Raw genomic sequence first — 24,457 nt, 5'->3', positions numbered from 1 at the left:
CTAAATCAAATGGGAGATACTTGAGCACCTGCAGAATAGTCCTGACGTCTCACGTGTTCGGTCCCGTAGAAAAGGTTTTGGAGGGGCGACGATTCCTGCCGGACGATGATGTGTAGCAGGTGGTTACGGACTTCTTCACGCAGCAGGACACGGTGTTTTGACAGAAAGATATCTTCAAAGTAGTGCGTCGGTAGGATGACTGCCTCAATGCTCACGGCGATTTTGCCTGATTGGCATACCGATTTTGGATTGTACGTCCCCATCGAATGGATACTTTTTGATCGCCCTTTATATAAATAATAGAATCAGCAGCACTGACGATGCAGATTTATACCAGCAGTTATGATGGTTGGACGATCGTAGGATGTTGCAGAAAACCTGGAAAAGTGTTCCACCTGTTGCAATGAATTCCAGTCTCTTCAGATGAGGCTAATGTAGGAAATGCTTCTAACAAAGGGAAATAACCCGTTAGTATCTTCCTACAAGATTATCGGTGAAAATCTTAGCATGCCACATCATTTAGGCAGGATGGCCATTCTAAGTGTTGTGAGCAACCAATTGTTAAAATTCTGTTTTCAACAATGACACAAAAAATGCTGAAAGATAGTAATTTACAGACTTTACATCACATTTTGGCAAGTTGTGGCGTAATTTGAATCTATCACGCCACTACAAGCAATACTTCCCAAAATTGCCGACATCAGTGTTTCAGTTGGACAGCGTGCTGTCATTGAATCCCTCTAAAAGAGGAAAACTGTGCTGTTGGAATTCATCTCAGATTTCAACGTGCCTATGGAGATGTCTACATGGGCGTTAGCAATGTTATGAATGAATGATATATTTCAAAGCTGGACACACGTGTATACAAGATGAGTCTCGTAGCGATTGCCCTCAAACTGCCTGCACTGAACGCTACAGGGAAAAAGTTGATGAGCTCGTTAGCGAAGACAGACCCGTCACAGAGAATGAAATCGCTGCAAAACATGCGGTAGGACACAATATAGTGCAAGGAATGATTAAAATCTGAGACAAACTTCATACAAGAATCATTACCTAAAACCTTCGTTAGAGGTAACAAAGTGAAGATGATACTTTTTGATGGGTATTGCGACAGGCAATGAAAGTTGGTTCAATCATTGGTCCTATCATAACGAGTTTGAAACAAACCGTTTTTTTAAACAATGAGTTTCCTCCAGTTTTAAAATAAAAAATTTAAAATAGTATTGTGGGTCGTCTGAGTACGACCGCCACGCCACGGCGAGAAACAGCAAAAGCAGCGCCCCGGATGAAGGGAAGCGTGAATACGAGATTCGCCCTACAGAGAGAGAGAGAGAGAGAAACAATTCTCAACGCCGAAGTGAAGGTGTTAAACCTGCACAAAACATAAATGCTGCTCCCTATATTCAGATACTTTTGAAGCTCCGTTGTGCACTGGAAAAGAGATCATGCAAGAATATAACGCCCGTCCTCACACTGCTCTGTGACTGTGGAGAACATGACATTTGGGTGAGGAGACTCTTCCACATTCTCCCTACAGTTCTTACTTACCATGCTCAGCCTGTTATCCTTCCTGTCCTGTTATGGAACAGATGCGAAGCTTACGCTATGAGAAGGTGGAGGATTTCCGGTAAGCAGAACGTTATGTGTTTTCGGGAAGATGGCACATTGTATCGTACAATATCTTCAGATTTACAGAACGTCGGGAAATTGCATGCAAAAAGGTTGTTGAAAATTGAGACTAAGCATATAGATTAGGATTAAGTACTTGATTTGTCTAAGAAATAAGGATTAAAAATTGTAAAAATTATTGCTCGTTATTTTCAGTATGGTCCTTGTATTTGGGGCTAACAGTAAAAAGCCATGTTCAGTGGAACGATGACGTAAGGTTCCTGTGGAAGTGTGGTGCATCTGTAAAGGAAGTAGCATACAAGAGGTTAGTGCGACCAATCCTAAAGTACTCTTCCAGGATTAGGAGTCCTCATAATGTAAGCGTAACAACAGACATCGAAAAAATTCAGAGACGCCCTAGAAAAAAGAGGACGTCGTTCTTGCGCAACATTATTAGGTAAATTTAAATAACGGTTATCTGCCTGTGACACCATAATGCTTGCAACAATGTCCATCGCGCGTCAGGCGCTGGAGAAAAGAATGATAGAAATTAGGGCACGTACTGGGGCATTCTGACAGTCATTTTGCCGTCGCTTAATGAGCGGATAGAGCAGGTAAGGGATTGGATAATATTTGCACTGTGTACCATCCGCTATGGACTGTGCAGAGGCTCAAGGAGTATTAATGTAAACTTAAAATTTGCTGCACTCGGTCAAATAAGGAGATGCCTCGCTGAGCGGCTGTTAAGACTGGGAAGGAGGCAACAGTAGGGAGAGTGGAGTGCTGGCTGCATGCTACTCCATACAGCATCCAAATACAGCAAAGGGCCGAGCTGCCAATACTTCTTCCCGCTTACCATCGGCGGGTGGAAGAGGAATGAGAGAAAAATGTGATACAGCTTCTAAACTACGCCTCAAGATGTCGGTGATTGTCGGAGTGCATATGTAAGTGCAGAGAGCTCAGGCATCTAAGGTGATTAACTATTTTTTGGACCGATGACCTCGCTGTTTGGTCTCTTCCCCCAAACAACCAACCAACCAACCAAATATTTATTGGGGCTTTGAACCAGATGGGTGTACGGCTGTTAATGTCACTTGGTACACCTGTTACTTGTGCCTGGACTTGGAAAAAATGACCAGTAGCCCACTGTTTCTCAGGTAATACATGCACCTACACATGAGGCTGGATGAGTCGGTATGCCGGCTGTGGTGGCCAAGCGGTTCTAGGCGCTACAGTATTGAATCGCGCGACCGCTACGGTCGCAGGTTCGAATCCTGCCTCGGGCATGGATGTGTGTGATGTCCTTAGGTTAGTTAGATTTAAGTAGTTCTAAGTTCCAGGGGACTGATGACCATAGATGTTAAGTCCCATAGTGCTCAGAGCCATTTGAACCATTTTTGAGTCGGTATGGAATACAACCTAACTACTGTCTATGGCTCTATGTTCTTTAGATGTGGTAGTAAGTGTAATCTTTGTTAATAGTGGAAATACTTATGATCATGGGATATAATCGCCCGTATAATATCGTTAGTTACCAATGTATAGAAAAAAGAACTGCTGTTGATGGTACTAATTTGCATAAGAATGATTACAGCTTTTGTTTAAATTATAAGTAATGGTGTAGATCGTAATGAATGTACATTGTATAGGGTGTTGGTTACATTCACCGCTTTGATAAAGCGACTGCAGCCAACTTCCGATACGTGCGCAAATAACTAATAGTGATGTGGCAAACTACTACAAATCACTGTAGATGAGACGAATTGCTTGCAATGAATCTACAAGTTTAGTTAGTCAGATTTCGTAAGAAATCGACACTGGTGCGTATTGTGAGCCTGAACTGCTATTAACAGCAAAATTCTTCTCTAAGTGTGCGTAAAATAAACATCAGTGCCGTAGAATAGCTTTTATAGATAACACTATTATATTTGAAAATTCTGAGTGCTAATACTCGGCGTTAATGAATGTTCATCAGACCGAGAGTAAATACAAGTCGCAACTGTTCGTTTCACCGCTAAATAAACATAAATCCCTACTGTAGCTTACACAAATAATTATAAGTCCTGAATTAACCACCAACTGGAAATAAACAGAAGCCCAAAGTATTCGACAAACCACAAATAAACACGAGTCCCCATTGTGGCTAACTCTTGAAAAGCTCTAACGCTCTACCGGCGTCCACAACTGGCAGTATTACAAGTTATCAGAAAGGCACGCGGGAAATAAGCAAAGTCCACGAAGCCACCGAACAAAGTCCTACTTGTGGCTCAGTGGCAAAGTGTTTTAAATGGCGAGGGCCCGCACGCGAACAGTGGTAACTCTGGAAGGAGTCGTGCAGCCGATATGCAACGCAGAATGTCGCAGTACTGCTTATGGCGTTGTTGTAATCTATGTCCCCACCCTAACGTCAAACTGGCGCTTAAATACCGTCCGCCGGTTAACTGTTTGTTATCAGACTCAACGTTTCCGTATCCTTGGTGCTAGGCTAAAACAGGGAATGCACGTTTTTGTGCTGGTCAGTCCCAGATACTACGATAAGTTGCGCGATGAGTAGCTCGGCCACAACCAATATAAATATAATAAACATGACTGCACAGTATGACTAAAGTATTAATATTTTCTAAAAATTTATTACTGTCAGACATTGTAACAGATCCCAGAATGAGATTTTTGCGTATTCATAAGATATAAAAGAGAAACACTTTTTCACTGTTGGCTGGAATACTCTGAAGGTGGCAGGGTTAAAATACACGAAGCGAAAGGTTATTTACAATTTGTACAGAAACCAGATGGCAGTTATAAGAGTCGAGGGGCATGAAAGTGGAGCAGTGGTTGGCAAGGGAGTGAGACCGGGTTGTAGCCTCTCCCCGATGTTATTCAATCTATATATTGAGCAAGCAGTGAAGGAAACAAAAGAAAAATTCGGAGTAGGTATTAAAATCCATGGAGAAGAAATAAAAACTTTGAGGTTCGCCGATGACATTGTAATTCTGCCAGAGACAGCAAAGGACATGGAAGAGCAGTTGAACGGAATGGATAGTGTCTTGAAAGGAGGATCTGAGATGAACATCAACAAAAGCAAAACAACGATAATGGAATGTAGTCGAATTAAGTCGGCTAATGCTAAGGGAATTAGATTAGGAAATGAGACAAAGTAGTAAAGGAGTTTTGCTATTTGGGGAGCAAAATAACTGATGATGGTCGAAGCAGAGAGGATATAAAATGTAGACTGGCAATGGCAAGGAAAGCGTTTCTGAAGAAGACAAATTTGTTAACATCGAGTGTAGATTTAAGTGTCAGGAAGTCGTTTCTGAAAATATTTGTATGGAGTGTAGCCATGTATGGAAGTGAAACATGGACGATAAATAGTTTGGACAAGAAGAGAATATTAGCTTTCGAAATGTGGTGCTACAGAAGAATGCTGAAGATTAGATGGGTAGATCACATAACTAATGAGAAGGTGTTGAATAGGATTGGGGAGAAGAGAAGTTTGTGGCACAACTTGACTATAAGAAGGGATCGGCTGGTAGGAATTGTTCTGAGGCATCAAGGGATCACCAATTTTGTATTGGATGGCAGCGTGGATGGTAAAAATCGTAGAGGGAGACCTAGAGATGAATACACTAAGCAGATTCAGAAGGAAGTAGGCTGCAGTAGGCACTGGGAGATGAAGAAGCTTGCACAGGATAGAGTAGCATGGAGAGCTGGATCAAACCAATCTGAGGACTGAAGACCACGACAACAACAGTGAAATTTATTTTTGGATGCAAACTGTTGAATTGTGAATGCAGTACGTTATACTTATCTGTTGTGCCGTCGAATAGGATTAAAGGATTTTTTTTTTTTTTTTTTTTTTTTTTTTTTTTTTTTTTTTTTTGGCTGTGAGAGTGATCCTGTTAAAAAAATTTCGTCTATCTCATTTTACATGCATGAGGGCTAAGGGGCTGCCAGCGCCACACCGCCTGCCCCCCTCCCTGCCCCCTCCGCCCAAAGTGTATCATTCGATTCTGTGCTGGCTACCAATAAAGAAATGAGACATCTGACTGTCATCATCAATTTCAGAAAGCAATCAGCAGGTGTAAAGAAGTCAATGAGTCATTAGGAGCACCGGATCCAAGAAGGGCGGTGAAACCTGCACCTAAGAAAAGGAGAAGCTGTGAAGATGTGCAACTTGTGAAGAGGAGAAAAACAGAAAAATTCGAATTACATGGTGTAAGTGCACCAAACACGTGTGCTCTGTACTTTCTGCTACTGTTTGTGCATCCTACGCAAATTTTCTGCAATAATTAGAACGAGAATAAACTACTCTGACTTAAAAAACAAGAAAACCCAAGAAGGAGAGGTGCAACATAAACCAAAGTTGGTAGGCCTGTTTCTACATCTAAAAGATGCGGACTATTCTGATTTCTTGCGGGTCGCATAAGTGACACCCCTGTGAGTATGCAAATCAGATTTGATTTAAATATACGCTGTAACGGTCGTGGACGTTAGTTACATTTAAGACTGGACGTGGTGAGTTGACGTTAGTCAAGAAAGCCTTTAATGTGATAAAGGCGTCATTAACAATGAGTTTTAACGAGGTCGTGTAAGAGGGCTACGAGAAGCTGGATGGTCCTACTGCGACACTGAAAAAGGATTTGACACGAATGTAGTCACTGCACATGATTGCTGGCAGGAGTTATTACCGAGAGGAAACGCCGTCGTGTTTGGCGTATGGCTCTGTCGCACCCTACTGCAACTGCAGCAGCAATTTTAGCAGCACTCGACTCTACATTGAGGCGATGAATTATTAAAAATCATTTATTTAAAGGATAGGTCCGAACCATATCCTCCGTAGCGTGCATTCCACTGACCCCAAACCACAGTCATTTGCGACTTTAGTCGTGTCAAGCGAGATCTTATTGGACAACATGATTGAGGTCTGTTGTGTTTTCTGATGAAAGGTGGTTCTGCCTCGGTGCCAGTCATGGCCGTGTGTTGCACTAATTAGGAGGAGGCCAACTGAGGCTCCACAGCCAACCTGTCTGCAAACCTCGCACACTGAACGTACTCCTGGAGTTACGGTCTGGGGTGCGATTTCCTAAGCCACCTGGAGCGCTCTCGTCACCGTTCCACACACTCTCACTGCAAATTTGTACGTCAGTCTGGTGATTCGCCTTTTGTGCTGCCATTCATGAACAGCAATCCGGGGGGTGGTTTCCAACAGGATAAGTCTCGCCCACATAGAAGCGTTGTAACCCATCCTGCTCTACAGAGTGTCGACATGTTGCCTTGGCCTGCTCGATCACCAGATCTTTCTCCAGTCGAGCACATATGGGACATCACCGGACGACATCACCAGCGTCACCCATACCAACATTAACCGCCCCTGTATTACTGATGAAGTGCAACTGGTGTGCAATACCGGCCCAAAAGCTGACATATGGCAACTGTACAAAGCAATGCATGCCCGTCTGCATGCTTGCGTTCAACATTTGGTGGTTGCGCCGGTTATTATTTTAGCAACACTTCACATTTGCAATGGCTTATCTCGCGCTCACATTAACCTGTGCTCTTGCAATGATATTTACTTACATATGTTACTTAAACAAACGTATTTCCAAAATTTCATCACTCTATATTAATTATTTTTTGTTGCTGCGATTTTTTCCCGTCGGTGTATATATCATTCGAAATCCACCAGAAAAGTATAAAAAACGTGTTTCTTGAAAATGTATACTTTAAATGACTAAAATTATTTGAAAAAGTATTTATACCTCAAAGGTAGTCCACGTCATAAGCAGTTTATGTAATGTCGATTTATATTGATTTTAACACCATGGACCTGAGACGCTCGAATGGCAGGAAATGGTATACAGATTTTCTGGTAATGAGTAGGGTCCGGATTTTAATTACCTAAAAAACAGTGAAATATGCATGCATTTATGACGTAAAACTTACATAAATATGACCTTAAAAATAAAATGACTTAATAGAAGTTTATTTAAAGAATTCTTGTTTGTTTATTCAATTTTTAATCACCATGAAGTAATACAAAATTCACTTCTCAAAATATTGTAAGTATAGTTCTTTCTTTCTGTAGGGTTTGTGCCTAACTTGCACCTATTTTTTGAATGTGTCAATCTTTTATTTTCTATACACAAAGCACAGTGAAAAGATCATCTATCGAAACAGTAAAACAATGTTTTTATTTCTACATAGTATTTAAAACGTTTCACATTATTTAATACCGTCTGTCAATCTTCAGTATCTGCAAAGTTGCACTGGATGACAAGGTGCATTTTAGGGTTTTCCATTGTCAAATATCTATGGATGTCGCTGAGGATAGTTTTGTACCTGGAAAAGCTCCTCTCCACTTCACAAGACGTCACTGGAGCGTATTTGAAGGCAGCCAGGTCACAGGAGGTCAGCTTTGTTTTCAGTATCTTCAAATGTTGCGGCATTCCCTGAAAGACTGTCACTAATTTTGCACAGTGTAGAATATCCAGGATTCCGTTGGAGAACACTTTGCAATTTTGTTTTCACTTTGTCAGCCACATGACCACAAGCTCGACCCAACTCTCTCTGCACAATACTAAGGGCCCCCCATAGCTGAGTGCCAACAGCTTCCAGTCGTTTGATGGCTTTTGACATCATTGAAAAATTTGCATTGATCTATGCCAAGTTTCGAGACAATGTATCTGTAAAAACTTCTTTCACAATTTTGATAGCACTTGATTCGTCGCTATCCTCACAGAAGATTGTCTTTATTTGGGTGTAGTTGGTGCAGTAATACTCAGCTGCATTAAGCCCAGAACCCCATCGTGCAACAACAGGTTTAGTTGGGAGGGGAGTTGAAGGTGCTTGTTCCTTGAATTTCTGCACCCGTAGCGGAGCCTTCACGTAGATTTTCTTAACGCAGGAAATTAATTTGTCGACGCCAGGGTAATTTGATCGCACCACTTCGGCAACTCTGTGCAACGCATGTGCAAGGCAAGTGGCGTACACTATACTGGAGTAGAGAATCTGAAGCCCTTTGGCTGCTTTAATCATATATGAAGCACCATCTGTTACAAGCAGCAAAGTGTTTTCTCTTTTTACACCATTCGGCCACAGTAGCTTCTGAAAGTTGTCAAACAAAACAGCAATCGTTGGATTGTTTACTCTATCGGGAGTTTCACTCGTTAGTAGGAACGTATCTCCAGGGACATCAACTTTTAGAACACCAACAACAACATTTGCAGTATATGGCCCACTAATATCCGTAGTTTCATCTATCGACAGCCAGATCTTCTGCTCAGCAATAGTAATTCGTATTTTGTCGAGCCCATCATTATAGCATACGGATAAATAGTTCTTTCTCAGTGTAGATTCATCTGGAAATGGATGTGTGTTGTACTTCTCCAAGAACCGTCTGAAGTGTGGATTCTTCTGCTTTTCCAATGGGATGTTGCAGGACATCATCATCTCACACAAATCCTTGCAGAATGATTGCACGGTTGACGATTGACCTGTCTGTTCAAATAACAGCGTTTGCCTGCTGTTATTTTCAGCACTTCGTTTCACACAGCTGCTGTGTTTAGAGGTATTACAGTGTTGTTGCACATTAAAGCGCTTTTCTGCACTAACTTCAACTTCACACAGTTTACCAAATAATATTTTACCATCAGTACTAAAGAACTTCTCTCCAAATTCTCGAACATATCCTCGCAACTTCACGTAGTCAGAGCACTTTGCTTTAGGCATGTTGAACAAGGCAAAGGCTGTATTCAAACTGGTTACTGGCTACACCTGTGCGACTGCGATGATTATTACGGCAGAAGCCGCCTTTGTTGAATGAGAGCGTATTGTCGACTCTGCGCAACAATGTTTTATGTTCGCGAAACGACTGTTGTGGTAAACAGATTTTATGCTACAGTCCTGAGAAATAAAGCTGTGTACTAATTTATCTGTTTATCTTTCATAGTAGCACGTTAAATATTGTCTCGTGAGCAACATATTCATTTTCTTATTTGTACGTCCCACAAAATACGAGAAAACGGTATATGTAATTTTGGCAAAACTTGACGGAAATATGACCTATTATATTAAAAGTTAGCCGCAATATGACCTATTATTAAAATTTGTTGAAATATGGTCGGTCATGGTGGCCGAGAGGTTCTAGGCGCTACAGTCTGGAACCACGCGATGGCTACGGTCGCAGGTTCCAATCCTGCCTTGGGCATGGATGTGTGTGATGTCCTTAGGTTAGTTAGGTTTAAGTAGTTCTCAGTTCTAGGGGACTGATGACCTGATAAGTTAAGTCCCATAGTGCTCAGAGACATTTTGTTGAAATATGACTTGATATGCACAATCAAAATACATTTTTCGACACTAAAATGCCTAAATTTGTGTATAAATTGTTCTAAAAATAGTTCAGAAAAAAATATGACTTGTCACTAAAATCGGGTGCTCGCGATTAGCCGAGCGGTCTGAGGCGCTTCAGTCACCGGCTGTGCGGCTGGTCCCGGCGGAGGTTCGAATCCTCCTCGGGCATGAGTGTGTTTGTTTGTCCTTTGGATAATTTAGGTTAAGTAGTGTGTAAGTTTAGTGACTGATGACCTTAGCAGTTGAGTCCCATAAGATTTCACACACATTTGAACATTAAAATCCGGGCCCTAGTAATGAGAGTACTTCTTTGGATATTGCATTTTTGCCGCGATACAGTGAAGTAAGTAACACGACCTGAATACTGGTATCACACGTACTGAGATGGCCAGTACGAGTTCTGCACGCAGTGAGATTCGCCATCACTCCGTGGTCGCCTCTCAGCTGGACCGCGCCTGACGAATCGGCTCTGAGCCGACAGCTGCGAGCAGCCGCGTCACGCCCCCTCCATTGTCGGCCGCGCCAAGCGCTCGTGAGTGCTTGCCACGTCACAGACCGTTCATCAAGTTGTCACGATGTGATTTTTATTATAGTGACGTGGATGTTAAAGGAACTGATGTGGAACGCCCAAGAGAACTCATTGTCCTGCTCCGCGTGTTCCGTACTGAAACCTCGCTGTGTTTTATTTTTGCAGAGGCCGTATACCGCACTCCGGACGACCCGAGCCGCTTCCACGCCGTCTTCACGACGTCCAGCACGGGCTTGATCGGATCGGCCATCTGCTCGTACACGCTGCAGGATCTGCAGCAGGCGTTCCGCGGCCGCTTCAAGGAGCAGGCCACCAGCAGCTCCGCCTGGCTGCCCGTCCTCTCCAGCAGGGTGCCCGAGCCGAGGCCCGGCGAGTGCGTCAACGACACCCAGACCCTACCCGGTGAGTCACCCCACCGAATCCCCTGCTTGCAACAGCATCTCGTTATGCAGGCTTTCCTGTTCCTGTATCTACCTGTGTCGTCTACTAATGAATCCCGAGTCGCCTCCGCCCCGGTTATACAGGGTGGTCCACTGGTCGCGACTGGGCCAAACTATCTTACGAAATAAGCGTCAAACAAAAAACTACAAAGAACAAAACTTGTCTAGCTTCGAGGGGAAAACCAGATGGCGCTATGGTTGGCCCACTAGATCTACATCTACATCTACATCCATACTCCGCAAGCCACATGACGGTGTGTGGCGGAGGGTACCCTGAGCACCTCTATCTGTTCTCCCTTCTATTCCAGTCTCGTATTGTTCGTGGAAAGAAGGATTGTCGGTATGCTTCTGTGTGGGCTCTAATCTCTCTGATTTTATCCTCATGGTCTCTTCGCGAGATATCCGTAGGAGGGAGCAATATACTGCTTGACTCTTCGGTGAACGTATGTTCTCGAAACTTTAACAAAAGCCCGTACTGAGCTACTGAGCGTCTCTCCTGCAGAGTCTTCCACTGGAGTTTATCTATAATCTCCGTAACGCTTTCGCGATTACTAAATGATCCTGAAACGAAGCGCGCTGCTCTCCATTGGATCTTCTCTATCTCTTCTATCAACCCTATCTGGTACGGATCCCACACTGTTGAGCAGTATTCAAGCAGTGGGCGAACAAGCGTACTGTAACCTACTTCCTTTGTTTTCGGATTGCATTTCCTTAGGATTCTTCCAATGAATCTCAGTCTGGCATCTGCTTTACCGACGATCAACTTTATATGATCATTCCATTTTAAATGACTCCTAATGCGTACTCCCAGATAATTTATGGAATTAACTGCTTCCAGTTGCTGACCTGCTATTTTGTAGCTAAATGATAAGGGATCTATCTTTCTATGTATTCGCAGCACATTACACTTGTCTACAGTGAGATTCAATTGCCATTCCGTGCACCATGCGTCAATTCGCTGCAGGTCGTCCTGCATTTCAATACAATTTTTCATTGTTGCAACCTCTCGATACACCACAGCATCATCTGCAAAAAGCCTCAGTGAACTTCCGATGTCATCCACCAGGTCATTTATGTATATTGTGAATAGCAACGGTCCTATGACATTCCTCTGCAGCACACCTGAAATCACTCTTACTTCGGAAGACTTCTCTCCATTGAGAAAGACATGCTGCGTTCTGTTATCTAGGAACTCCTCAATCCAATCACACAATTGGTCTGATAGTCCGTATGCTCTTACCTTGTTCATTAAACGACTGTGGGGAACTGTGTCAAACGCCTTGCGGAGGTCAAGAAACACGGCATCTACCTGTGAACCCTTGTCTATGGCCCTCTGAGTCTCGTGCGGGCTGGGTTTCACACGACTGTCCTTTTCGAAACCCACGCTGATTCCTACAGGGTAGATTACTAGTCTCCAGAAAAGTCATTATACTCGAACATAATACGTGTTCCAAAATTCTACAACTGATCGACGTTAGAGATATAGGTCTATAGTTCTGCACATCTGTTCGACGTCCCTTCTTGAAAACGGGGATGACCTGTGCCCTTTTCCAATCCTTTGGAACGCTTCGCTCTTCTAGAGACCTACGGTCTTCGCGTACTCTGTGTAAAATCGAACTGGTATCCCATCAGGTCCAGCGGCCTTCCTCTTTTGAGCGATTTTAATTGTTTCTCTATTCCTCTGTCGTCTATTTCGATATCTACCATTTTGTCATCTGTGCGACAATCTAGAGAAGGAACTACAGTGCAGTTTTCCTCTGTGAAACAGCTTTGGAAGAAGACATTTAGTATTTCGGTCTCTAGTCTGTCAACCTCTGTTTCAGTACCATTTTGGTTACAGAGTTTCTGGACATTTTGTTTTGATCCATCTACCGCTTTGACATAGGACCAAAATTTCTTAGGATTTTCTGCCAAGTCAGTACACAGAACTTTACTTTCGAATTCATTGAACGCCTCTCGCATAGCCCTCCTCACACTACATTTCGCTTCGCGTGATTTTTGTTTGTCTGCAAGGCTTTGGCTATGTTTATGTTTGCTGTGAAGTTCCCTTTGCTTCCGCAGCAGTTTTCTAACTCGGTTGTTGTACCACGGTGACTCCTTTCCATCTCTTACGATCTCAACACTATCTGTACTTGAGACAAAACTTTTGTGTTGAGCCGTCAGGTACTCTGAAATCTGCTTTTTGTCGCTTTTCCTAAACAGAAAAATCTTCCTACCTTTTTTAATATTTCTATTTACGGCTGAAATCATCGATGCAGTAACCGCTTTATGATCGCTGATTCCCTGTTCTGCATTAACTGATTCAAATAGTTCGGGTCTGTTTGTCACCAGAAGGTCTAATATGTTATCGCCATAGGTCAAACGGATATCAACTGTGTTCTTTCAAAAAGGAATCCCAATTTTTTATCACATGTTCGTGTAGTACGTAAAGAAACATGAATGTTTTAGGTCGACCACTTTCTTCGCTTTGTGATCGATGGCACTATAATAGTCACAAACATATGGCTCAAAATTTTAGACGAACAGTTGGTAACAGGTACGTTTTTTAAATTAAAATACAGAACGTAGGTACCTTTTTAACATTTTATTTCGGTTGTTCCAATGTGGTACATGTACCTTTGTGAACTATCATTTCTGAGAACGCATGCTGTTACAGGATGATTACCTGTAAATACCACATTAATGCAATAAATGCTCAAAATGATGTCCGTCAACCTCAGTGCATTTGGCAATACGTGTAACGACATTCCTCTCAACAGCGAGTAGTTCGCCTTCCGTAATGTTTGCACATGCATTGACAATGCGCTGACGCATGTTGTCAGGCGTTGTCGGTGGATCACGATAGCAAATATCCTTCAACTTTCCCCGGAGAAAGAAATCCGGGGACGTCAGAGTCGGTGAAGGTTTGGTCCATGGTATGGTGCTTCGACGACCAATCCACCTGTCATGTAATATGCTATTCAATACCCCTTCAACCGCACGCGAGCTATGTGCCGGACATCCATCATGTTGGAAGTACATCCCCATTCTGTCTTGCAGTGAAAGATCTTGTAGTAACATCGGTAGAACACTACGCGGGAAATGAGCATACATTTCACCATTTAGATTGCCATCCATAAAATGTGGGCAAATTATCCCTCCTCCCATAATGCCGCACCATACATTGACCCGCCAAGGTCGCTGTTGTTCTACTTATCGCAGCCATCGTGGATTTTCCGTTGCCCTATAGTGCATCTTATGCTGGTTTACGTTACTGCTGTTGGTGAATGACGCTTCGTAGCTAAATCGAACGCGTGCAAAAAATCTGTCATCGTCCCGTAATTTCTCTTGTGTCCAGTGGCAGAACTGTACACGACGTTCAAAGTCGTATCCATGCAATTCCTGGTGCACAGAAATATGGTACGGGTGCAATCGATGCTGATGTAGCATTCTCAACACCGACGTTTTTGAGATTCCCGATTCTCACGCAATTTGTCTGCTACTGATGTGCGGATTAGCGGCGACAGCAGCTAAAACACCAACTTGGGCATCATCATTTGTTGCAGGTCGTGGTTAGCGTTTCACATGTGGCTGAACACTTACTGTTTCCTTAAATAACGTAACTATGCGGCGAACGGCCCGGACACTTGGATGATGTCGTCCAGGATACCGAGCAGCATAGATAGCACACGTCTGTTGGGCATTTTGATCACAATAGCCATACATCAATACGATATCGACCTTTTCTGCAATTGGTAAACGGTCCATTTCAACACGGGTAATGTATCACGAAGCAAATATCGTCCGCACTGGCGGAATGTTACGTGATACCACGTACTTATACGTTTTTGACTATTACAGTGCCATCTATCACAATGCGAAGAAAGTGGCCCAACTAAAACATTCATATTTCTTTACGTACTGCACGAATATGTAATAAAAATGAGGATTCCGCTTTAAATAAACGCAGTTGATATCCTTTTGACCTATGGCAGCACCATCTAGTGGGCCAACCAAAGCGCCATCTGGACCGTTTCGTTCTTTGTAGTTTTTTCGTTTGATGCTTATTTCGTGAGATATTTGGCCCGGTCTCTATCGAAGGACCACCCAATATACTTTCCTCTTTGCGGCACGTGCCCGTAGCGCCAGAAAACGGCATTCAATCTCGACATGGGCAGTGATTACAAATAATGTTCTGACTTGTCAGCGTATGTAGATTGATGAAAGAAAGGCATTGTTTCCTTGAATTTGTGTGACATCGAACGTCATGCAACACTTAAGCAAACACAGAGCCATCATCTGCTATATGCTATGGGAAAATAACCATTTTTACTCCTCCAGAAACTAGCTAATTCACCTTTTATTATGATCTATCAAGATATTTGACTGCTTAAATCACAACAATTTTGGAAACATAACCTGATGTTTTCTCTAACTAGTGATGTGCTTGACAAATTGTTAACATCATATTTTAATTAAATGAATCTTGCGAAAGCAACGTTGGATAATACACTGATAGCTGTTAAGGGTATGGTTTGAGTTACCACATTCAGATTAATCACTAGGCCACATGATGTTAGCATAGTTTTGTGGCCTGATGATCGTAGTGCAGATCGATACCTGTAACGTAGTTAGCAGAAATGCTTAGCAGCTATCATTGAGTTTTCAGACGTGAGCTCCATAAAATGTGATAAGCTTCGTAATGTAGTTCAGTTTACTGATGATATGAACATTGTGATGAATCTCAATGGACATGCAGGAAAAGAGTTATTGACAAGTTTCCTGCTGTTTAGCATCTCGTCTCGTTGCACGTCTTTGAGAGAAACAAAGCAGTATATTAACATCATCTGCACTAAAAAATTTCCCTGGCAATTGATTTTTTTGATGGACTGACTTTTTTTTAAAAAAGTAAAACTCGCGCTCTGAGGGTTCTGTACAGTTTTAATTATGCATGCACACCGCGCAACACATTTAAACGATCACTTTTTCGAAACCCCGTATTTCTCTTCCACTGGCCCTCATAAGTTTGAAATTCGGCTCAAAGTCGCCCACAAGCTTCCTCTGTAGCCCTGGAAGAGAGCCGTCCTGTGACGTCACCCTCGGGTACGGCGACGCTTCAAACACCGCGAAAAAAAAAAAAAAAATGCATGAGCTCAGTTCACGTGGGGTGTAAGCTGGATTAGTGATGTCACATCGTCACCGAATGCCACCGTGATTTTGCCCAACGGTATCGTAGACGTGTCACAGAGTGGGAACTTCGTCACACCTTCTCTTATCCACATTTCCCCCCTTCTTTTTTACACCTCTGCGATGAGGGTGAGAACCGTGACGCCCAGCGACGAAATTACGCGGTTTCCTACTTTTTTGTCATCAGTCTACTGACTCGTTCGATGCGGCCCGCCACGAATTCCTTTCCTGTGCTAACATCTTCATCTCAACGTACGTCCTCAATTATTTGCTTGACGTATTCCAATCTCTGTCTTCCTCTACAGTTTTTGCCCTCTACAGCTCCCTCTAGTACCATGGAAGTCATTTCCTCATGTCTTAGCAGATGTCCTATCATCCTGTCCCTTCTCCTTATCAGTGTTTTCCACATATTCCTTTCCTCTCCGATTCTGGGTAGAACCTCCTCATTCCTTACCTTATCAGTCCACTGGTAGCACAGGAAAACATTTCAGACACAATGGCTCTGAGAATCAACAAGAAAAGGCCTTTGGGGCAGCATAAAGGGCGCCAAAGAAACCATCTCTGACCTCCGGTCGTTGATCCCCGCATAACACATTTCGCGGCCAAAAGCGACAGTTCGCGATGCGATGAGCAATATTACGACGATGTTGATAATCTCTGACACTGCTGACACCATCAGACGATTCAGCCCTACCCTAAGGATATCGTGGGCCACCATCCCCATTGAACGTGAACGCACCTCTTTGGAGCACAGTGGGAGCGCACTTTGCTGTGGTGTATGGGCTGCAATCACTAGGGACCGTTCAAAACCATCCGACGAAATTTGAACGTGATCAAAGGAAGCAAAGGATACTTATGGTCTTTCAGCCCTCCCGTATCTCGCTCCCCTGTGGCGTCATCGTTGACGGATGCGACTTTGGCACATGCATGAATGAAACGGCCAAATGTCCCGCTAAGACTACTCAGTTCGTCAACACCTACACTGCTACCCACTCACCTATGTTGAAGACCTTAAAAATGTACATGTTCAGACAGAACCCATGGAGAGGGTCGTTGGCGCCTTCAGGCAATCTACGCTGCTGCTCTTGCACCTGCTACTAGGGCATCGAGAAGGGGTTGCATCTGCACGCGCCTACGACTTCGTCACAAGCTATTTATGTTCAGATACGTTTAGAAGTGCTCAACAAACGCATGTGGGTGGCACCGAGGGGAGGGGGTTGTCGAACTGGGCAGTCGTAGAAGGAACTTTTGCCGTTTTATTCAGACATATGTTAATATCATACCCTTCTGTGATCCCGCAACAGGAGGGAGCGAAGCAGGACTGACAGAGCATAAGCATCCTTTTCCGCTTTGGGTCATTTTCAGATTTCGTGGAATAGCTTTGGTACAGACTCTGAGGACAGAGGATGGGAAAAGCTTTGAGCAGGTTGGACTTTTTGGCCCTTGAGTGGTAAGTCACTGAGCATATAATTTATTAAACAACCTGTAAACCACAACAAGGACAATTTCGACATTGATACTTCTACAATATTTTAACAAAAGGTGCTGCAAGATACACTGCAAGATACAAGATGTTAAACCACAGTGAAAGAAAGAGTTATTTGTTTTATGCAAGCAGACAATAAACAATTCTGCACGCAGAATTATTTCTGCCTGCCGCCTTGTGACAAGCACAACCAGTCTTATTACAACTTCAATAAATATCGTTTAGTTGTCAATAAATGATGCTCCGCTCATGATAAATCGAATAAAAATTTGAAATGTAATTATTGTTGTTTAATAGCAGGAAATAACTATAGCTACTTTGATATAGAACTACTCTAGGGCCGTCCGGAGTGGACGAGCTTTTCTAGGCGCAACAGTATGAACCTGCTACGGTCGCAGGTTCGAATCCTGCCTCGGGCATGGATTGTGTGATGTCCTTAGGTTAGTTAGGTTTAAGTAGTTCTAAGTTCTAGGGGACTGATGACCTCAGAAATTAAGTCTCATAGTGCTCAGAGCCATTTGAACCATTTGAACTGCTGTAGACATTTTTAGTTTAAGATATTTTTTCACGAAAAAGAAAAATGTTATTGCACTTAATTAAACAGAAAATATATTACAAGACAAACACACACGCATGCACACACTCCAAAGGTCAGTTCTGTTGAGCTGGGATTTGAAGAAAGCAATTTACACAAATATCATTCGTCAACACACAGTCAAAGGCAACATGCTGTATGACGTATTCAGGACACATTCTTATATATCAGCTAATGGCATTTGACAAGAAAACCAACCACTTTTAACGATTAAACCTTCAAGACACAACTGAGGCAGATTCTGCATTCAGATTCAATTTAAAGAGAAATGCACAAAATTCTGAACTTTAACCATCAGATAAACACCAAACAGGCAAGCAAGGAATGACAATAAATCTAAAGTGTCAAGACGCGATGTAAATGACCGCTATGCACGTTCAAAGCAATCTTACGACTTGCACTGCTAAGCAGCACAGCAAGTGATTTTAGACAGGGAAAGACTATTACTTGAATAGCAATTCACGTATTCGATCCGGACACCTGTTTTGGTCCGCCAAGACTGACAGTACTCACTGCCATGTACTACTAAATGGTGAAGGCCATAGGCATACACGAACACACCACATATAAATGACAGCTGACAAGGTTCTGCAACAGCAAAAAACACACGGTGCTAACATATTTAACAAATCGCTTAACAGCACGCACTTTGGCGCTGTAGTCTCATAATCCCATTTAATCAACAAGTTCCAAGTATAACTTCCGGCCGTACCTCAGCAATGCCTTAATTCACAAACGTATGTCAGCTAACACCGCTCTAATCTCGAGTATACCATTCGCCCTATTAATGACGAGCTCGACGATTCAACAAACAGCCGGAGCAAACTTGACCGTTCCTCACTATTAACATTAAACAGGATAGAGCGAGCTCACCAGAGGTATGTTAGTAGAGAAGTCCGGTAAACGTAGCGTACGGTGTGGCTATACAGTTTCAGTGCAGCACGCTGGCAAAATCCCCTTTCGCATACCGCAGGATCCGCACCACGGAGTTTTCCATAGCGGATGCCCACAACAACGCCGGTAGCCGCTACTCGTGTTACACGCTATGGGCGTTTCTCCACTGAAGCGGTCCCATTTGAGTAGTCTGTAGTTCCCAAGACTTTGTGCAAACATGACATCATTTTGTAGTTCACACACTTATCGAAGACCACAGGAACTGCTATCTACACTCATTAACATTCGATGATGGGTGCTTGGGAAACACCATATTGGGTCCTGTAATTTTGTATCGTAACTTGCGTGTTATGAAAGTACGCCGTTTCAAGGCAATGATACATTGAAGACTTATAAAAACACGTCATTCTTTGTACGATTTGTTACACGAGGGTGAGTCAAATGAAAATCTTAAATTTGTAATAACAAATCGAAATTTCGCGCCGTTATCCTGTAAGTTGGTAAGCTTGCTACAAACAGCGTGCAGAAAGGCCTGTAGGTGGCAGCATAGTGCAGATGCACACATACCGTCGCAGAATTAACATTAAAGTTGGCCGCCCCACTTGCGACTTGCACCAGGGAAGAACAGCGTTCCGTTATTCGGTTTTTGCGTAGTGAAGGTGTGAAACCTATTGAAATTCATCGACGAAAGAAAGTTCAGTACAGTGTTGCATGTTTGTCACAGCAGCAAGTAGGAAGTTAAGAAATGGTGTGACTTCAGTGGAAGATGCTCCTCGTCCAGGTCAGGTACAACGAATTGTGATTCCACAGAACATTGCAGCAGTTGAAGCCATAGTGAAGGAAAATCGCCGAGTGACACTGAATGACATTTTGGGTCTACAGATGTTTACTGATGATTACAGATTAGTCATGGGTGAGCACACCACATTGTGCATGATGTGTTCCAGTTTCACAAAGTGTCTGCAAGATGGGTGCCACGGCAGCTGACTCCTGAAATGAGAGAACGACGTGTTGATGCTTGTGAAGACCTTCTTCGGTGCTTTGAACGAGAAGGTGATGGCTTCCTTGCAAGACTGTGGGGACGAAACCTGGGTTTACTTCCACCAACCGGTAACGAGCAAGGAATGGCGCCATTCCTCATTACCAAAACCAAAGAAGTTTCGAACAGAACCATCAGCAGGGAAGGTTATGCTGACAGTCTTTTGAGACGAAAAGGCGTCATTTTGGAGCATTACAGGCCTAGATGGACCACTGTCACCAGAGCATCATACACAGATCTCCTAAAGAAATCATCTGCGGCCTGCAATCAAATCAAAGCGACGTGGATTGCTGTCAGCAGGTGTTCTTTTGCAACATGACAATGCAAGGCCCCACACTGCCCGTACAACAGTTGCAACAATCCCAGACCTCATCCACCATACTCACCAGACCTTGCCCCAAGTGATTTCCATATGTTTCGACCACTCAGAGACGCAATGGGAAGAAAGGAGTTCCGTTCTGATGAAAAGGTACACCACGCGGTGCATGAGGGTTTGCGAGGACTACCAAAATAATTTTTTTTCTAAAGTAATTTATGCACTTTGTAGGCACTGGAGGACTTGCATTGAGCGTGGGGGAGATTATGTTGAAAAGTGATATTGCTTCGTACCACTTGTGCACAATAAATAATATTTAAAAAATATTTAAGGTTTTCATTTGACTCACCCTCGTACTTAAACGTCACATGATGACTTATTGGCTGTTGAAGCCTTCGTGAGGTCTAAGTTACAGTACACCGTTGTATGCTGGTAATACTGTAGTGTAGAAATGAAGGTGGTTTGTGCTTTGCCATATCCGATTTTTTTCCTTCTCATTTCTAAAATGTTATGGGGTTCGTTATTAAGTTCTGCAGTATTCGATGCTGTGTACAGAGTGTGTGCACTTTCTCTCTCTCTCTCTCTCTCTCTCTCTCTCTCTCTCTCTCTCTCTCTCAGGTGTGACTTGACATTGTCAGTACTTACAAATTAAGCATGAAACCAGCAAATAAAAAAGAAATGTGTTGATTCATTCAAGATAAAAGGTACAGAAAAGACTAACACATTTGCAAAAACATTAAAAGGTAACTTAGTCATCTACGAAGTGTATGAAAGACAATTTACTAGCTACATCTTCCAGGACACTTCTCCTAACAAACAAACATCTGCAATCAAAGTACACATTTGACAAACAAAATTATGCTTTCAGTCATTTCATTCCAAGAGATTTTACAATTACCGACTCGTTCTGGAGGAATCCTCAACTTCTTGGTGTTTTGAAACAGCGTTTCTTCGTTCGATGTAAAATAAGCGAGCTGCTCCTTTAATTAGTAGCTGCCAGGTTGACAGCCCACCCTTTCTAATTACAGACCATCTCCTGAAACTAGTTCTCAGAATTTCTAAAAAACAGCTTATTTTATTGAGACACGTTAATGAACACTGTTGAATATATCCTTAATTGGATTCAACGCTGCCTGGTTTCAGCCTTTTTTTTTAATTCCTTGTAAATCAATGAGTCGCTTCACTTTGTGGGTTGATGAATGCATATTAGAAAATGTAGTACAAGACTTCTCGGTAGGTTTCGGAGTGAGTTATTGCTAACACTTTAATTTCTTCCTTATCCACAGCCAAGTTCACGTGGAAGCAGAGCTTTACCCATTTATAAACGACGTAGGTTCCAGGTTAACGTATCCTGCAGTGAAGAAAAAGTGTAATATTTTGTTCTTTCTACTTGAGATGGATGTCATTGTTTATAACGTCATGTTCACCTTGCTTGTCGTTACCCAGACGATCGCGAAAGACGGCAGACAACTCTTTCAGCTTCGATACAGCGTGTAACACCAAAATGACGTCATGTTTGCACGAAGTCTTGTGAACTGCAGGGTACCTGTCGCATGGCCGCCTTGCGCGCCGCTATTTGAAACTGGGGATGGGAAAAACCGACCGGTTACAACCGATACACGTATTTTGGTTCTGAATTACCGGTACTTTCAGTTTATTTTTTGTCTGTGTTGTAACAGATATTTTCATTTTTTATAAATAACTGGGTGAAAAACTGATATATCAATTTGCGATAGCAGTAGTGCTAAAATTGTTGATCTGTAAGTTAATAAATTTTAAAGTAATAATTTTCGTGTACTTTCCATGACTTCAAAATACTGGAGTATTATAGAAAATGGGAAACGCTATTAGTGCTAATTTAGTAACAACGCAGACAGTTAGTAACGAGCAACAAACACGCTTCTAAATATCGGCACAGCAGCGCTGAGGCAGTAGTGAACCTGCTGACGTGTGGCGTGCAGAAACGTTGGGTATTTTAATTCCTTTCGACGATGCCAGGAATAAGGTTCCTGGAAATTTGTACATTACAGGAGGTTTTATTATTCCACTAGTGACCATTCTCGAAAATTCATTAAGAATTCTCATTTGTAAACAAGCTGAAGCCAAGTAGTACGACAAAAAAGCTTCTAAGAAACCTTAAAGACACAAGTGCAAAAGTATTACAGAACTCTCTGCTGTACAGTATTATGCTATCATATCCATGGTTTAAAAATGTGTACACAAACCTTCTCATTTCAAACAAAGCCGTTACAAATTTGATGTAAATAAATACTTGGCCAAAATCGGTAACATTCAACTTTACTGTAGCGAGGAGGTCAGAACAACTGCAAACCCTCTTTGGTCATCGCCGTTACAATCAGGAAGCAGGCAAGAGTGGCCTCGCACAGGCTGAAGTTTGTTTCCGAGTGAAACGAAATCACTACTTTCAGCATATTTCACTATTCAGGATCAGTGAGCCTTACATTTTTTTTTTTTACCAGAGTAGAAGGTGTATGCCGTATTTGTCATTTGAACCCCAAAAATGTTTATCATTGGTAGGAAGTTCTGTGGCTTGCTGAAGGTTTGGTACTATATTCAAATGATATTGTCCCTGATGAAAAAAGTCGACTTACAGGTCAAAGCATTACAGAATACCTATTTACAAAAAGACGGACAATAAATATTGCCCAGTGAATTTATTCATTACTGAAATTTTTAAAATGTTCTGTTTAGAAAATCTGTCTAAATTGTTCATTTGGATCTTTTGAACTAGCAGTTTTAGTTTTGTAGTAAAAAATCAACTGTATTCGAATTTCTGTGAAAAAGCAAATATATTTGAGTACATACCGGTATTTTCGTTAGAAATTATTAAAGACAAGGTAGCCACAAATTTTACGCAAAATCTTATTACTTGTCTGCCATTTCACTGAAATAATACAAGGGAAAGGAAATGAAGGCAACAATGATAAATTAAAAACTTAACAGTTGATAAATTGTTTATAATAAAAAAAGTAGCCGATCTGCTGCCTGTGGCCACATAGTATGCCTTTATCTACTTGTAGGCCTTGAGAACAGACAACACAAGACGAAAAATAGAGTTGATCAACCTCAGTTTTCATCCTTTATCTCTGACTATTCCTAATGCCCCGATGATTGTGTGATCCTCGATTACAAAAAAAGTTCTTAGCAGAGGTTCAAAAAATTGGAATCAATAGGGGAATGCTGGTGATTTTTTGTAGTTTTCAACCCTTCATTACTTTTCGAGAAAAGAGCGAACAGTACACATACTAATTTTTCTTTTATTTACATATTTTATTTGACATTTTGGTACGGGTATCTTGAAACGTATAATGCTAATGTCTGAAAGAGTATTAGAATTTTTCATTGTCTCTTTGTTGTCTACATTCTTTTAGTAACGGAAATACTAGCAACAAAACCGAAAATAGGTTATTTCATAAATCGGCTATTTTGAACGGTTTTGTCAGTCAGGTTAAATTGGTGACGGAGAAAAAAACGGTATAACCGGATACCTGCTGTTTCAGCGATAACAGTTATCCCTATTTGAAATTGCTCAAGTCAGGTGTCGTGGGCGCTCAGGGTGCTACGCGAATGGCAACAGCGATTGTAGCTACAGCAGAATCAGTATGGTCGTTATGTTCTGAACTAGCCCTAATGATTCCACCCTGTATACCAGTCACACTGCATTCCAATTGGATGCGATCACGTTCAATGGGTTTCCTTGCGCACGATGTCCTTAAGAGAATGGTTGAATCGTTCGGTGGTGATGGTGAGAGGAGGCGGGGAGGGGATTGAGGGGGAAGGGGGGGTCTGTCAGCAGTATCAAAGGTTGTCAAGAACGCCGACCAATTGGTCATCAAATCGCGAACTCTCGTGTACGACCGCGAAATGTGTGTAAATGATCGCCGCAAGGAAAGGGGTGGTTTCACTAACGCACCTCAGGCCATCCCCTGAGGTCTTGTACCTGAAATTGTTTGCTTAGCCACCCACAAGAATAGCGCGTGATTTCAGTGCTGGGCGGTGCGGTGCTCACCTCCGTCG

The 24,457-nt window shown here is 42.4% G+C and overlaps 1 protein-coding gene across 4 annotated transcripts in view; it reads left to right on the top strand.

The window, feature by feature from the left end:
- Positions 1 to 24,457, top strand: part of LOC126281600 (semaphorin-2A-like) — a 944,484-nt gene that overhangs the window by 828,049 nt on the left and 91,978 nt on the right. For all 4 annotated transcript variants that reach the window (XM_049980701.1, XM_049980702.1, XM_049980703.1 and 1 more), the window contains one exon: positions 10,649 to 10,885. In XM_049980701.1, coding sequence (XP_049836658.1) covers positions 10,649 to 10,885 — 237 coding nt within the window. The remainder of the gene's footprint in view (positions 1 to 10,648; positions 10,886 to 24,457) is intronic.

Source organism: Schistocerca gregaria, chromosome 7 (genome assembly GCF_023897955.1).
Source record: "Schistocerca gregaria isolate iqSchGreg1 chromosome 7, iqSchGreg1.2, whole genome shotgun sequence".
NCBI lineage: Eukaryota > Metazoa > Arthropoda > Insecta > Orthoptera > Acrididae > Schistocerca > Schistocerca gregaria.
Note: the sequence above shows the minus strand (reverse complement) of the source record. Positions and strands in the feature narration are given on the sequence as shown.